Source organism: Myzus persicae, unplaced genomic scaffold (genome assembly GCF_001856785.1).
Source record: "Myzus persicae strain clone G006 unplaced genomic scaffold, MPER_G0061.0, whole genome shotgun sequence".
Lineage (NCBI taxonomy): Eukaryota > Metazoa > Arthropoda > Insecta > Hemiptera > Aphididae > Myzus > Myzus persicae.
In genome coordinates, this window is record NW_019104191.1 from 5,441 (window position 1) to 21,372 (window position 15,932).

At 28.4% G+C, this 15,932-nt stretch overlaps 3 protein-coding genes across 6 annotated transcripts; 1 reads left to right on the top strand and 2 right to left on the bottom strand.

Annotated features, from left to right (window-relative positions):
* Nucleotides 1-2,377: 2,377 nt before the first annotated feature.
* LOC111039806 (probable enoyl-CoA hydratase, mitochondrial) lies at nt 2,378-3,924 on the bottom strand. Of its 2 annotated transcripts, none has more exons than XM_022323442.1 (4): nt 3,775-3,924; nt 3,131-3,360; nt 2,765-3,056; nt 2,378-2,689 (listed from the first exon to the last, which is right to left on the bottom strand). In XM_022323442.1, exons 1-4 carry the CDS (start codon nt 3,887-3,889, stop codon nt 2,586-2,588), a joined length of 741 nt encoding a protein of 246 aa, XP_022179134.1. In that variant the 5' UTR covers nt 3,890-3,924; the 3' UTR covers nt 2,378-2,585. The 2 variants fall into 2 exon arrangements, with proteins under 2 accessions (XP_022179134.1, XP_022179133.1); XM_022323441.1 differs by having other exon boundaries at nt 3,122-3,360.
* Nucleotides 3,925-4,110: 186 nt separating this feature from the next.
* On the top strand, nt 4,111-9,333 carry LOC111039804 (ADAM 17-like protease). 2 transcript variants are annotated; one of them, XM_022323439.1, is made up of 13 exons: nt 4,111-4,502; nt 4,568-4,706; nt 4,889-4,989; nt 5,166-5,287; nt 5,348-5,480; nt 5,541-5,725; nt 5,992-6,186; nt 6,643-6,790; nt 7,614-7,849; nt 7,924-8,132; nt 8,380-8,618; nt 8,723-8,838; nt 8,907-9,333. In XM_022323439.1, the coding sequence occupies exons 1-13, from the start codon at nt 4,442-4,444 to the stop codon at nt 9,222-9,224; spliced, it is 2,202 nt and encodes a 733-aa protein (XP_022179131.1). In that variant the 5' UTR covers nt 4,111-4,441; the 3' UTR covers nt 9,225-9,333. The 2 variants fall into 2 exon arrangements, with proteins under 2 accessions (XP_022179131.1, XP_022179132.1); XM_022323440.1 differs by lacking the exon at nt 6,643-6,790 and adding an exon at nt 7,397-7,535.
* Nucleotides 9,334-10,325: 992 nt separating this feature from the next.
* LOC111039802 lies at nt 10,326-15,833 on the bottom strand. 2 transcript variants are annotated; one of them, XM_022323436.1, is made up of 7 exons: nt 15,434-15,831; nt 12,698-12,811; nt 12,286-12,630; nt 11,992-12,203; nt 11,818-11,928; nt 11,579-11,749; nt 10,326-11,478 (listed from the first exon to the last, which is right to left on the bottom strand). In XM_022323436.1, the coding sequence occupies exons 1-7, from the start codon at nt 15,538-15,540 to the stop codon at nt 11,048-11,050; spliced, it is 1,491 nt and encodes a 496-aa protein (XP_022179128.1). In that variant the 5' UTR covers nt 15,541-15,831; the 3' UTR covers nt 10,326-11,047. The 2 variants fall into 2 exon arrangements, with proteins under 2 accessions (XP_022179128.1, XP_022179129.1); XM_022323437.1 differs by lacking the exon at nt 12,698-12,811 and having other exon boundaries at nt 15,434-15,833.
* Between the last annotated feature and the right edge of the window lie 99 nt (nt 15,834-15,932).

Below are 15,932 nucleotides of genomic sequence, written 5' to 3' on the forward strand. Positions count from 1 at the left end.
AGAGGTTTCGTTTAAATCAAACCCATGATAATTAATTTCATCTGATGAAACGCCACACAGTATAGTATTGATGTCCAGTAATTGTTTCCAGCCTTTGTTTTTCAAAAGAACACGATTTTGTTTACCAGAAATAGCAGTTGCAATATCTCCATGAGCTTCATTTAACTTTTACTTTACACTTTTATTTTATTTTCATAGCATAACAACAAATAAAAATTCCACAGCTTGAATAACTGAAAAAAGCAATAAAAAAGCAAAAAAAGCATTTATACTAAAAAAAGCAAAAAAAAGCAAAAATAAATTCGTTTATTTCGGATCAGATTAACGTGAAACGAATTTATGTATAAAAATTAGATTTCTATCTTAAATATATAAATAGAAGCATTTGCTTTAAAATCCGAGCCCTAGTAATAAAATATGACGCTTTACCGGGAGTTACTATTTTAAATTTACTTTTTTGAAAATACTTTTTCAATTGAAGAATAAAGAATAATTGCAAATAAGATGAAAGTACATGAGCTAAGACACTACAGCAGGATATCAGAGGTGTTTGATGTTGACGTGTTGTTGCTTATATAAATGTATTTAAATGTATTTTAATATAATACTAATTATTACTATTACAAACACTTGCCTTTTACCGCAAGTACATTTCAATAAATCTAAATGCATCTATTCGGTTTTTAATTATAACAAATCAAAAAATGGCATAATATGTTAGAAATAGCTCTAAAAGTATAGATAAAAATGTGTTAACATTTTAAGTATGTATCTACGTTTATTTGTTTTTGATTTACCTATAAAAAAACTGTATTAATTTTGTTGAAAACTGATATAGATACCTATTGCGTAAAAATCCTCGAATTTCCTTATTATTTTTTCTTTTCCCCGATTATTATTATAAAAAGTACAGGGAACTTTCAATTTTTACCTCTCAAAATAACCAACTCATTCTTTTCAGAATCTAAAATTATATTATTTATTATTACATACTGTTGTGGAGCATGATTATGATAAATAGTTACAAAAGTGATAATATAAGTAAGTAGGTATTATGTTGACATTCACGTCAAGTTCAATAATATAAGCACAATTACTTTTACGGATTACCTGAACGAAATCGACGACCATAATTCTAGGGGGAGGGGGCTAAAATTTACACTGGGAGGCTAAACCCCCCCTAGATACGTCTATGACAATGTCAAATCTCAATAAATACATTATGTTTCATCACACATTTATAAATATTCCTTTAAGGTAAAAAGCAACACGATTTTATATCTTAATCAGTACCTAATCACTATTCAGAGTGGAGTTATTAAAGTGGATATTGTTTAATGTTTATATCAGGTATAACTGTCGCCTGTCGGGTAAATTGTAAAAAAAACTAGTAATTTAATTTGATTACAATATTATTAATGTACTCTGTACTCAACATAAAATGTATTATGTAATTGTAATATTATTTAGTTTAAATTGCTTTTGAAATTTACTTTTGAAAAAAACAGTATAAAAAAATTTCACGAATTACCACGTCTCTAGTCCACGTGTTTACAGTCATACATTCCACATCAAACATAATGATTTTACAATCCCTTTATTGTATTAGCTGATAGCTGATTTGACATGTCTATGGCTGACCCCTGCATGACATGTCAAACATGTCCATGCTTCAGAGTCCCATCCAACTCTTTACAAGTAATAGCGAGATGGCGAAATGCCAACCTTAAAGTTTACGTAGTCATTTCTGATACTCTGCTTTGTGTTTGGCTATGCCGTGGTAATTATTTACATACATTTTGATATAAACATAGAACCTAACTAGATTTAAGACGTATAATATATGTATATAATACATGGATAATGGTTGTAGCATACTATTATTTTACATACATACATTGTATGTGATCTATGATTACAATACTATATTATACTAATAGAAAATTACTATAGTAGTATACTAGTATACTAGTATCACATTCAGTGCCGCAACTACATTTCTAAAACTATGCCATCCTATTTTAACTTAATTATTACTTAATTTAATATTAGTATACCTACTACTACACTAATGTATCAACTTAAAAAAAAATGTATTGTGAATAATTAAGTTTTGAGTTTTAAGACTATTTCAGTGTTTGCTCCAGGTTGGGCCCGGGGCCCCCCAAATGTATGTAAGCCTTGAGGCCCGTGTGCGCCGCACACTCTGCACAACCGGTTTTTGCGGCACTGATCACATTTTATTATATTGGGAGAAATGGAGGGAAATAGCAATGGCGGTGAAACTCTTATAGTTATAAAAGCAAGAGGAAGAGGAAGCAGTATCTCAGTAAGTAGTATCTACTACCAATTACTTAACTCATATGACAATACTCAATTCACGGTAAATAATAATATATATTATAGTTAGATATTCGCCATTTTTAATACATAAGAAAAATTATGTGGGATTCATATACCCCATGCTAGACCCTAGCATGAGGTCTCACGAAGGTGCATCATTGTCACCCCAAGGGTCCAGGACAGTAGGACTAGTACTGATTGTATCCTGGAACATTAAACATTATCTAACATTGTAAAATACATCACTGTTCTGATATTATTGCATGTATTATGCTTCTGTCGTGGTTCATTGACTGTTGTGGAAATTTACCAATATTAAACGCCATATTTACTGCTTGACCAACACCTGTTGTAAATTAAGCACACATGATATTAATTGTTATTTCAATATACAGTATATCAGAGTACGAGGCTTTCATACTTGATCCACATGCAACTACACGGTTTGCAAGACCACATTCAAATGCTTCTTTAGATTTTATATCTCTACCAGTCAATAATAGATCCATTGTTCTTGAATATCCAACTGTTTTTAAAAGCCTATTGAGAAATATTTTTGATTTTGAAATATTTAATTTTCTATCGATTGCCATGACAGCATTCTCTTCTACAATGCGCAAATCACACCACAAACACAAATCAAAACCAGCATTATATGCAAATCCAGAAACGGCAGCTATGATTGGCTTTTGACAATGTGATTGCAAAAAGTCCTTAAGAAAAAAACGAATAATTTTTGTATGAAAGAAAATGAATGAATCAAGTGTTTATTTATTACATCATATACTTGTGGTGCCTCAGACAATTCACAAGGGTCGAACCCTGCACAGAATGATCCCCCTTCTCCATATAAAATAGCAACTGTCGATGAAGGATCATTCTCAAAATTTGAAATAACTTTTCTTAAATCATCTACAGTTCCCGCATTTAATGTGTTTTTATCATCGGGTCTATTCAATGATATTAAAGTAATATGCTGGTGCTTGAATGTCTTAACATTTGGATAGATAATATTTTCTGAAATAATAAAATATATGACAGCTTAATTTATAAAAATCATTTTTAAATTAAAGTAATTGTTTTTTTTTTTACAATATACATTTTGAAACACTGAGAAGAGCATCTATCTTAGAGAATTTTATGGGTGTCTCACTAATTGTTAAGTAAATAGAGATAATTATCAAAATAAAAATCTTTGAGTAATATAAGCATAGAAAGTAATAAGTAAGTGTTCATTAAGAGTTTGACCATTATTGTGGAAACTGGCATCTTTTAGAATGTAAAGCTCTTTTCGCTATTCACAATTTTAAGTTCTAACAAACTTTTCATGAGTAGGTAAGTGTAGTATATTGTAACCTTAATGCTGTATTTCACATTTCAAGCGTTCAATTGTATCAATAAAGACATGAATAAGACAAAAAAAAATCATACCATTAGATGTTAGAACAGCTCCAGACGAAAAAAATTTATAATATTTTATCGATGGCTTAAATTGTAAGTAGTTTGTAGAATGGAGAATTAATTTGAATTGTTTTAATAAAGCCATGTTTAAAATATTTGAAATGGAAAATCGTTATCACTTTATCAGTTAATATTTTGTTAACATTATGTTATTATCAACCAACAGCTGATTTAACCATAGATATTAGATAATATTATTTTATAATATATAGATATAAATTAACTATAGATTTAATATAAGATAATAAATAATATGTATTTATATTAGATAATATTGAAACATTTAACATTTCAAACATTTGAAATTAAATTCTCTGAAATAACTTTATTATTTAAATATTTGCTTTTACTTTTTGGATTTCCGAATTTACTGTTTTTCATAATAATTTTTAATTTTACATCTTGCAAGTAGACGTAGAAATTGTTCACTAATGCAATTTTAAATTAATTTCCTAGTTTTATATTTGTTGAGTTTATTGTATGACAATTTATGAACACCCTTATTTTCTTATTGAATAATGTTCAATTAAATGAATGTCACAGTATGTGGCGAATATTCAAAATATTTATATTCATTTAAAAAGTCTTCTCTTTCGTAACTATCTAATTTATTAAATTGATTATAAAATCATTTACCATGAAAATACCTACTTCTATTCTTAAATTACTTCTATTATTTGTAACCGGAAATGTTCAAAGTATGTTATTATTTGTATGTTTGCAAAAATCAAATATTACTATTAACTTTAAATTTTCCATTTAGGTTCAATTCATAAAAACCTTGCACATTTTGAAACTTTACATGCTTCAGATTTTTCTCATAACATAGTGAAACGTGGAGTCAATAATAGTCCACATCCATTAAACAAAGTAAAAGAAGTATCATTCACTACATTGGGAAGGTAATAAATTATATTAAATAACTGTATGTGTAAATTTGTAGTGTGCAAGGAGGCTAAGTGTTCTTAGACTTTCATTAAGAGTGTCTTTAGGGCCTGGTACTTGAATTATAGGACCTTAAATAACCTTAAGAGTACTCCAGGTCCACCTGTAGCTAAAAATATTCATTCAAGTATTTTTATAGAGATTTTCGATTAATATTAACACCAAAAAAAGGATTATTACATCATCAGTTTGAAGCCACAAGCATAGATGCTGAAGGAAATGAAACTCCAGTTGCAGTTGGTATGTTGAAATATTGTAAATTGTTATTATTATCTACTAACTTTTCAAACATATTTCTCATAGTAATTTACTAAAACTAAGTACCTGTTTACTTTATATTATATTTATATTATATTTATATTATATATAGAAATTGAAATGTTTTTATAATTATTGAATTTTTTTACACAATTTAGATCATGACCATTTTTATGATGGCCGAGTATTTGGAGAAATAAGTTCACATGCTAGTGTACATTTAGATGAAGGTGTTATGACAGCTATTATTGATGTTCCTGGTGAAACTTATCACATTGAAGTATATAAAACAGTTTAATTTATACAGTAGTAGTTATTTTATAAATTTGTTTCATTTTAGCCATCTTGGAGACATATGATCGACAAAGATAACAAAACAATGGTAACTTATAAGGCATCAGATGTACGATTAAGTTGGGAACATTCAGATCTAAATCAACATAAGCCTTGTGCTTATGTAAAAGAAGATGCAGGTTTGAGTATTAAAGATATTCATTTTTGATTTGATTAAACTAATATTATTAAGTTTTCAGAGGTAGAAACTGTAGATGATGATGATGAACATTTAAATACTATTACACGTTCTAAACGTGACGCTGATTCTTATGACTATATGGTTACACCAACAAGAACACGTTGCCCGTTGCTTTTAGTCGCTGATTATAGATTTTTCAGAGAAATGGGTGGAGGTGATACAAAAACAACTATAAATTATTTAGTAAGTATTGAAATATGAAGTTTTTTAACAAAATTAACTGGCTTATATGCTGATTTCCTATTTTATATATAAAAAAATTGGCTACCTTTTAATATTGGTCACACCTATACAGTGTTATAGTTAAGTCAGCAAACAAATATTTACTGTTTTTATTTTTTATCATTTGGAAAACATTTTGATGTATTCAAACATAAAGTATTTTAATTTTAAACGTAGCTATAATTTATAATTAATGAACTCAAAATATCTATATATTTATATTTTAGATAAGTCTAATTGATCGAGTACACAAAATATACAATGATACTCTATGGCTAGAACGTCAAGAATCTGATGGATTTCGTGGCATGGGTTTTGTTATTAAAAAAATAACTGTACATAGTGATCCAACTAAAGTGCGAAGTTCAGAAGATCATTATAACATGGTTCGAGAAAAATGGGATGTTCGATCTCTACTTGAGGTATTTATTTTCATAAAACTATGTAAGATATCTTATTATACTTAAAACAAAATATGAGTTATACACATTACATTGTGTGTACAAATTTTCTTTCTATTTGACTTTAGCTATATTTCTGTCTCCTCAATGTAATTCCATATATATTTTTATCACATCCATACTCTTTTTCTTAAGCCTACTGTGCTTTTATCTGTACTGAATCTTCTTCGCTAATTAGTATTTAATTTTATTTCCTCCTTAACACGTCCAAACCTTCTCTCCTATTCTTTATTATTTCAAACCTAGCAAATAAATTCCATCTTAAAATTCTAATTTCTAATGTTTTCCGTTTGGTTTTTGAAACAATTTAGTTATAGCTTGTAAATATTACAGAAAAATATTTAATTATTAAATAAACACATATATTTATGTTGTTATTAATTTTACAATTGATGTATAATCTATAATAATAAATAGGAATTCTCTAAATCAAAAGATGTATCCAAGTATTGTTTAGCGCATCTGTTTACGCATCAAACATTCAGATCAAAACGATCTTCAGTATTGGGGTTAGCATATATAGCCTCACCTAGAAGTTATGCAATTGGCGGCATATGTAGTCCTGGTGAATATTCTTGTTTATCACACATTTTAATGATGGAAAAGGAGACTAAATGCACAAATTAATCTCATAAATCTTTAACTCATACTAATAAAATATTATTTAATATTGTCTTGTTGTAATAATGCACAGGTGTATATTAAGTGTCATTATGTCGTTGGTGATTAATTAGATTATGGACTAATTCCAAGGATTTATATAATACATGCAACCATATAATTAATAAGGCGATTTACATACTTCCATATTTTAACACTCAATTTGGTAACACATTCTTCTAACCGTTAACAAAATCTTGCCCTCTTTATGTTTGCTAGTGTACTCATCACTTGCTATACTTAATGATATAAGTGACATTTTATAATACTAAGTAACAACTAATATCAAATATGTTATCATTGAAAATAATTAATAATTAATTATCTAAGTACAATCGTAGATTCATTTGTTCGGTATTTTAATTTGATATTTGCTCAACTATTGAATTAATAAATATGTTTGAAATTTACCAATTATTTTAACATGCATCACTATTTAATATTTGTGCTTTATTTTAACTCAACAAAAAAACTTTAATATAATCTATTACTATTGCTTTGCTGGTGGCAGGTTTTTAGCCGTGAATATAGCCATAAAGATTTCTGCTTAGCCCATTTATTTACCGACTTAAAATTTGAAGGAGGTATTCTAGGACTTGCTTATGTCGGTTCTCCTAGACGTAATTCAGTTGGTGGAATTTGTACACCAGGTGATGGAAGCATTAATAATTTTAAAAATATTTTTAAAAAAAACACATTTTTATGATTGAAAATTTGAAATTTAACAGAATATTTTAAAAATGGGTATACATTATACCTTAATTCTGGTCTCAGTTCAAGCCGTAATCATTATGGTCAACGAGTAATTACACGAGAAGCAGATTTAGTTACTGCTCATGAATTTGGTCACAATTGGGGATCTGAACATGATCCAGATATAACTGAATGTAGTCCTACAGCTAGCCAGGGGGGATCTTTTCTTATGTACACATATAGTGTCAGTGGATACGATATTAACAACAAAGTAAGTTTAAATTTAAAAAAAAATTAAATTGTATGAATTTATCAACATCTATTGTAAATTTTTCATTTTCTCAGAGATTCTCTCCATGTAGTTTACGGTCTATACGTAAAGTATTACAAGCTAAATCAGCTCGTTGCTTTTCTGAACCAGAGGAATCATTTTGTGGTAATCTTAGAGTTGAAGGAAACGAAGAATGTGATGCTGGTCTATTAGGTACTGAAGATAATGATTCATGTTGTGACAAAAACTGTAAACTCAGAAGAGCTCAAGGTGCTCGGTGCAGGTATTGAAATATATATTATAATAATATAATATACTACGTAGTAATTCATATGTAAATTTAGTTAAAACTCTGGAGGGCTAGAAATATCAATCAACACGTGTTAGCATAATTTATTAAACTTACAAAGTCAAGTTAGGAAATTCTTTAGGAGGGTTACGGGAGTTTTGGAGGGGGCTAAGTCCCCAAATTTACGCCTATGTAGTAATTTAATTGTTTGTTGTTTCATTTTGTGATTAATTTTGTTTAGTGATAAAAATTCGCCGTGTTGTCAAAATTGTCAATTTATGGCATCTGGAGTGAAATGTCGTGAAGGGCAATTTGCCACTTGTGAGCAAGAATCTCGTTGTACAGGTACTGGAGCTGAGTGTCCTAAGAGTCCACCTATGCCTGATGGTACTGGGTGCCTTGAAAGGGGTAAATGTCGTTCTGGTAAATGCATACCTTTTTGTGAGACCCAAGCATTACAAAGTTGCATGTGCGATACTAGTAAGTTAAAAATAATTTATTGTTGTTTTTTGATGTGCAATTTCTAAAATATTTTTCATTTAATCTTAATAAGATTGTCAATCATAATTGTTTCTTATTTTCAGTTCTACAATCATGCAAACGATGTTGTCGTATAAATTTAAATGATACATGTTATCCAGTAGATCCACCTGATGTATTACCTGATGGAACACCGTGCATTCAAGGATTTTGTAACAAAGTACTGTTATACTGTTAAATTAATATTTTTGTAAAACAAAAAATGTTAATTATGTTGGTTTGTAATAGGGCGCGTGTGAGAAAACTATTCAAGATGTTGTCGAACGTTTTTGGGATATCATTGAAGAAATCAACATTAACAAGATGTTAAGATTCTTAAAGGATAATATTGTAGGCACAGTGATTTTAGTTACTGGTTTGATATGGGTACCAGCATCTTGTATAATTAACTGGTTAGATCATAAACGTGCCAAAGAAGTTCGCGAAAGAAGGAAATGGGAAGATCAGGATGATTTTGTGCAAATGTCCAATGATGTAAGACCAAGAAAAATAATTTACGTCAAAGTGCCAACTAGTCAAATGGAAATCATAATGGCAAACAAATGAGATACTTAAATTAACATATGTACATAAATTATTATGTTATAAGACAATATTGTATTAAATACTCCAGGATCTCTATGACTACAAGCAAAAAAAAAATAGATTGTTTTAATTCTTATTGAGTTACCTTTTATTATTTTTTTTTTTACATTTTAAAATATTATAAAAATTTTTGTTTTTTAAACTAGTCACAATGTTATAATTAAGGTTTATAAAAATAGATAAGAAATTAATAATTAATTTGAATTATTAAATATTGGTTTGCAATAAATCAATTTGTTTTATTATACAAATATGTTGTATACAGTGTATACAGTGTATACAATTTAAATTATAGTTAAAAATTACATAAAACATATATCATACATATTTTTCTATTTAAAACATAAAATAATGACAAAGAAATTACAAGCAGAACAATTACAATATTATACTAACTAATACTTAAGCATAATTAATATTTATACTTTTTTTTACCAACAATATAACAGTTTACAGTAATAAGTAAGAAATAAAAGTAAATTAACATAATACGTACGTGTAGAACAATAATAATAATTTTAAAAAAACAACTACTTCAATTGACACATATAAAATTTAAAAAAGTTTTCAAAATATATTAAACAGCGTTTAATATGTTTAACTTAATTATACATAAAATAAAATACTAATTTTAGAGTATATAAAATAATAATAACAAACTTATTGATTTATAGTGTTTAATATCATACAAGTGTGTTCCAAACAAAAAAACCGATTGACTCTCTAAACCCTCGTTTGTACCATGAGTATTCATGTTGTTCATGGTCTCTACAGTACAATACAAAGTTGGGTAGGGACAGAGTTGCAGCAGTTAGAGAACACAACTAAAAAGGACGGCGCCGCGCTCACATGTTCTACCAAGATGTTTGGTAAGAGCTGTATGCATTATAAAAATATAAATACCACTGTCTTATAAAATAACAAAAAGTGTGCTCGTGTAAAAAAAGTAAAATAATATACTAATATTCATACATAATTTTTTCCTTGATGAAATTTTAATAAATCAAGTTTTAACATGTAAAATTTAGGCTTAAAATTTTAAAAAAAATATATGTATTTCGTATAATATAGTATATTAATATATACTTTGTTAAGTAGATCATGTGTAAAAATATTATAAAAAAAAAAAAAATAATAATAATACTTCAGTCTGTGGTTAAATAACCTAATTTGATATATAGCAAAGTTTGGTTAAAACGTCTCTGTGCTTTCAAGTCATAGCAATACATTATACCTATTAATAATGATTATAGATACACTAATAAGTAATATTGTTCTATAATATTAATTATATACTGAATACGATAATCATAAAGCTAGTTATATAATTTACTCTATTAATAGCAAAACCTAAATCATCCTGTATAATGTATATTATCTAGAAACTAAAATGGAAAGAAATAAGTTTATATTATCGGATTATCCTTAAATCCACAATGGAAGTCAAAATATATGACGTATCAAATAGTTTTTAGGTGGGTTACTTGATTATAATATAATAATATTTCATTTTTGATAATCATAATTTCCATAATATGTCAATTTAAAAAAAGCTTGAGCCGTTGTTCATGTCCATTGACAATAATGAACACACATGTTTTAATATAATATGATAAATGTTATTGTAAATTAAAAAAATAATGGTACTTAACTTGGTAAATAAATGTTATTTGAACAAAATATACAAAACATATTTGTCAGGTACAAAATTAACAAAACAAAAGTAGAAAAGAAGTAAAGAACTCACACAAGATTTACTCATGAAACATCATGCTATTTAAAAGCTATCTTTTATTCACTTCTGAATAAATCGAATTGTGATTAATTTCATTCAAGTCTACTTTTAAACTTTCATAATTTGGATCATTTTCAACATATTCAACAGTCATCGTCCTAGTCAAGCTTGCATAGTCTGGTTCAGATGGTTTGTCAATTTTTTTTATCCGAGCATAACCATGACTAGTGGGTCGTAACTCTTCGTAATTAGGATCAACATCTGAAGTCTGCGTCTTTTTAGGTTCAACCAATCTATCATAAATACCTTCATCATACAAAGGGGGCAAAATAGGAGATGTTTGTTCTGGTGAATCATTGCGTTTCTTCATTACTTTTGCATACATCTCGTCCAGGTATTCTGGAGGTTTAGGTAGAGGTGAATTTGCTGGACGTTTTTCAGGCTTAGGCGAATTAGAACTCACAGCACTTGATGAAGAATCTACAAAAAAATTGATCATCAGAAATTGATTTACAACATTTTCATTTCATGTATACCATCAATATAGATCTGTACACTTTTAAATTATAAAAAGAATTACCCTGTCTGGAATGTGTTTGTTCAGGTCCATTAATGTGCGATGTAGAAGCTTTATATGTCTGACCTGTTGAAGCAACTGGTATATTATTTGCACTAGGTATCTGAGCATATGTTTCACTTCCACTAGTGTAAACATTATTGCTTGGATCAATAATAGCTGCATACATTTCATCTGTGTAAATAATAAATACATATTTATTATAAGATATTTTAATATTTTAATTAAGATATAACACATACCAGAATCGTCTGAGACAAATGCATAATGAGGATCTGATGGTATACTGCCATTTCGAGCATTGGACATGATCCTTGATAATGGTTCTCGAACACTAATACTTGTATATCCTTCTAAAATTTGGTTATAATTTAAAAAAAAAATATTAAAACAATTATTCCAAAAAATATTCTTACTACTAGAATCATGTGAATCGCCACTGTAATGTCCCTGTCTCGGTTGCACATTTAATGGATGTTCTGTAGGTCCTACTGGTGGAGTCATATAAGGAATGTTAATGCTAGCAGCTTCATCGCCTGCAATTACACTAGCCGCTGCTATATCTTGATCAGGAGCTCTGTCAACTTCATCCAATTCTATTGACTCAGTCAAACTGGCTTTCTCCGATCTATAACAGTCATTTTGAAAATAATATATATATATATATTTGAAGTATAATGTGGACTAAACAATAAATAACTATTAATTACCTCTGGGAACCAGGATACTGATTAGCTGCATTATGCACACCAACTTTAGCATATGGATGTTCCTGTTTTAATTTGTCATATGGATTTTCCTTGTTCACACAAGCATAGACACATTCACTTTTGGATGCTGTGGTGCCACTTGATGGAGACATTGTGTTATTCACATATTTTGAAGAGTCTCCTTTGATGCCATTTTTATTTTCTTCAACAGTAGCATACAGTTCAGAGTTTGTATCACCACCATACCAAACAGCAGTGGCAACAGCATCTGAACCTCTAGGGGTTTCAACAGGTAAATCAGGAAGACTTCTAGTGGCTGAAGATAAAGTTGCACCTGCTGAACTTCTGTTGAAATATAAATCAAAAAATTAGGTACACATGAAATTATAAATACAATTCTTAATATAAAAACCTTTTGGTACTATTTGTTGGGGACGGACTAGTTGATAAGTTCCTGTTCACTGGTTCTGGTCCAACATCAGGATTGGTAATTTTTACCATGCCAGCAAGACCAAGTAATTCATTTCTATTGTAATACAAGCAAACAAAAATAAAAATAAACAAAACATTACATTCCAAAAAAAAATAATAAAATAATTTAATTTGAGTTTCAACTTTTAATAGACTAAATGTTTAAAGTGTTGTTAGCAAACAATAGCAACAATTATAATTCATTTTCATAAGTGCAAGCATTCATTTTTATAATTGTTGGACAACATTACTTCACAAGACCAAGTTTATAAAATAATTCTATAACAAACTACGAGTACAAAGTGCACATATCTGATATTAATAGTCTTAAAAGGATACACTTAGCAATGCATACTTCTAATGTTATCAGGTCTAGGTGAACCTACCGATACTCTGGTCAGCTAGAGAACATGCTGTGGCTCATCAAAAATTGGTTATTCCTGTCTCCCACACATCCCTATGTGACCCTCCCCATTGCCAAAGTGGTGCTGGTCTTAATGGCAAGGTACTGATGGGGTTGAACAGAATCAGCATGTTCTCTCGCTGGACTGATTATAGGTAAATATTAATTCTTTTTTAAATTATTATACACAGGTGTTCCGTGAGGATATACCCATTAACCATATAGGGGGACTCGCTGCCTGGATAAAAACCAGTTTTTTGTTATGTTTTACATACAAACTAAAAAAATGATTAAAAATCATGAAAATAAAATAATGAAAGATCAAAATTTTCAGAAAAATAAACTCTACAAAATACTTAGGAGTTATATTAATGGGTAAATCCACCCAGTATATCATATAACAATATTTTTGATTTTGAAACCATGATCAACAAACATTCTGTGGGAAATTAAAAATCATTTGTTGTTAAAAATAAATAAATATAAAAAGATAAGCAATTTGCCAATCTGAAAACTGTAAAATAATTAAAGATACTTAAAAAATACAAGATACTATCTAAGTACCTAAATTTGAAAATAAATGTAAAATGTTGAACACAAATTCACTTAATTGACATTCTAACAAAAATGCATATTGAAAATATAAGTTAAATTTTATGACCAATAGGAATAATTTTCTATTTTTTTTTGATTTTTTTGACAAAATTAGTTTCTTGGGTTTAATATTTATTCTCTACATTTATTATTTTAGTGTATTGTTTAAGGTGTATATACCTACTACCTATATCTGTACTAACTTAGATACCCAACTAATTTAAAAAAAAACATGTGTAATTAATTCTTTTTAAGAATTTATCTAATTTGTATGGTTTATTATTTGTTATTAATAAATAATAATATAACTTTGTTGTATAATTTGTAGAACGTGATGTAAAATTGTAGTATAGATATAAAAATCTTTAAAAATATATTTATTTTAAATAAATACCTTATAATACAAAATAATTAAAATCAAACAGACACCTTTAAAGTATTTTTTAAATGTCAATATAATACTTTGATGTACTTACAATAATAGCAAACAATATACATTAAGAATTGCAAACACAGTTGTACATGCATACAAATAAAACTTATATAGAATGATTCACCAAGCATACTCGCCATAATTTTTAAAATTTTGATTTTGTTATTTATAAGTATACTTAAAGACCATATTTTCAAATACCTACTTTGATTTTTTTACCATTTAAGAATTAAGGAAAGTTCTATGGCGATACAAACCCCCTTTTTTAAAATGAGAACCAACAAATCTTTTATACTGTGCATTGTTCACAGATGTTTTTTTTCGAAAATTTGAATGTATCTAAATACAAATCTGAACGATTCATTATGAGTTGTTCAAATATCTTTAAATCAACTAAAGATAATAGTTCTTAACAGTGCAGTGGCGTAAAACATATACTTCAGGAAGTTGAATTGAACTGCCTTCAAAATTGAGTGGGTGGATGCCAGGTGGGCAAAATAATAGAGTAACTTTTAATTAAATGACCAGCCTACTTGAATCGCTAATAAGTTAAGCCAGGTAAAAGACCAGGGTTATGGTTTGTTGGACTTCTTTATTTATTTTTGTTCTGCATACTTATTTTCTATTGGTTCACATACTCATCTAAATACTCTTTTTTCATAACAAGACATTTGTCTTCATCTTCTTTGGTGGTCGACCATGCATCTTATGCATACGTCAACATTAATCATATTGATCGTTAAGAGCAAGGGTGGCAAACCTCAAGTACCTAAAGTACAAGGACATTCCTTTACCCTTTCACTGCTCCAGACATATTATTACGTTTCTGTATTTTATAATATTATCATCGGCCTAGTAACTGCACAATTTTAGGAAACCCTGGCTTGAATTATTGTAAACTTAAATAAATAAATATTATGGATCTTAAAATGTTATTTTACTTACCATAGGAACACAGGTTGCATACCATAAATAATGTATCAGTGACAAGGTTAAAATTTAAATGGAATACAAATCTAAGTATGTGAAAATATGGTCTTTAAGTAAACTTAAAAATGCCAAAATTTATTATTTAAGGTAAATTGGAAGTGAATGTGCATTTTGAATCATCCTGTATAGGTAGTGCCATATATATGTTACAAATATCTACTACATATACCGTTTTAATATAAATAAAATGCAGCTTATAATATTAAGATTAAACCCAATAGTTTTAATTTTAAACATAATTATAAAATATGACTTACTTTGGTATTGATTTGTGACATCCGCATATACAGGCGACAATCAGTATAATGGTAGTAAACAATAGTCCACCAGACACAAACCATATCAAGCTATCCTCAAACATCATGATATTATGATATAATTAAATGTCATTTTAACGCGAATAGAACTTAACCTTGTGGGTTTTTAAACATTAAAATTCGGTTTTTGGATCAATTTTGAAAGTAATCTTAGTACGTTTTACATATTTCTTAGCGATTGAGCATTTGGAAGACTGACACCGCATAATTACACAATAATCACACAATAACATTAACACGAATTCAATAGTAACTTGAAAACACAACTTTAAAAACTTAGAACCATTTCAACAGAGTAATAGCACTTCGTTATACTTTCCAAATTAAATTGTATGTTAAAAATTGTTTAATGTTTATCAACCGTGTTATCAAAATTTTTTTTTATTACGGTAATCCCCACTTTCCGTCAAATCGGTGTAATTACTAATTCGTACGTATC

Coding starts and splice junctions, on each gene's coding strand:
- LOC111039806 (XM_022323441.1), bottom strand. CDS start 3,889: ATGGCTTTATTAAAACAATTCAAATTAATTCTCCATTCTACAAACTAC. Junction 3,361..3,774: donor AGCTGTTCTAACATCTAATG/GTATGATTTTTT, acceptor TTATTATTTCAG/AAAATATTATCTATCCAAAT. Junction 2,690..2,764: donor TGTAGTTGCATGTGGATCAA/GTATGAAAGCCT, acceptor AATTTACAACAG/GTGTTGGTCAAGCAGTAAAT.
- LOC111039804 (XM_022323439.1), top strand. CDS start 4,442: ATGAAAATACCTACTTCTATTCTTAAATTACTTCTATTATTTGTAACC. Junction 4,503..4,567: donor TGTAACCGGAAATGTTCAAA/GTATGTTATTAT, acceptor TTTTCCATTTAG/GTTCAATTCATAAAAACCTT. Junction 5,726..5,991: donor AAACAACTATAAATTATTTA/GTAAGTATTGAA, acceptor TTTATATTTTAG/ATAAGTCTAATTGATCGAGT.
- LOC111039802 (XM_022323436.1), bottom strand. CDS start 15,540: ATGATGTTTGAGGATAGCTTGATATGGTTTGTGTCTGGTGGACTATTG. Junction 12,631..12,697: donor CCAACAAATAGTACCAAAAG/GTTTTTATATTA, acceptor ATATTTCAACAG/AAGTTCAGCAGGTGCAACTT. Junction 12,204..12,285: donor CAGTATCCTGGTTCCCAGAG/GTAATTAATAGT, acceptor TGACTGTTATAG/ATCGGAGAAAGCCAGTTTGA.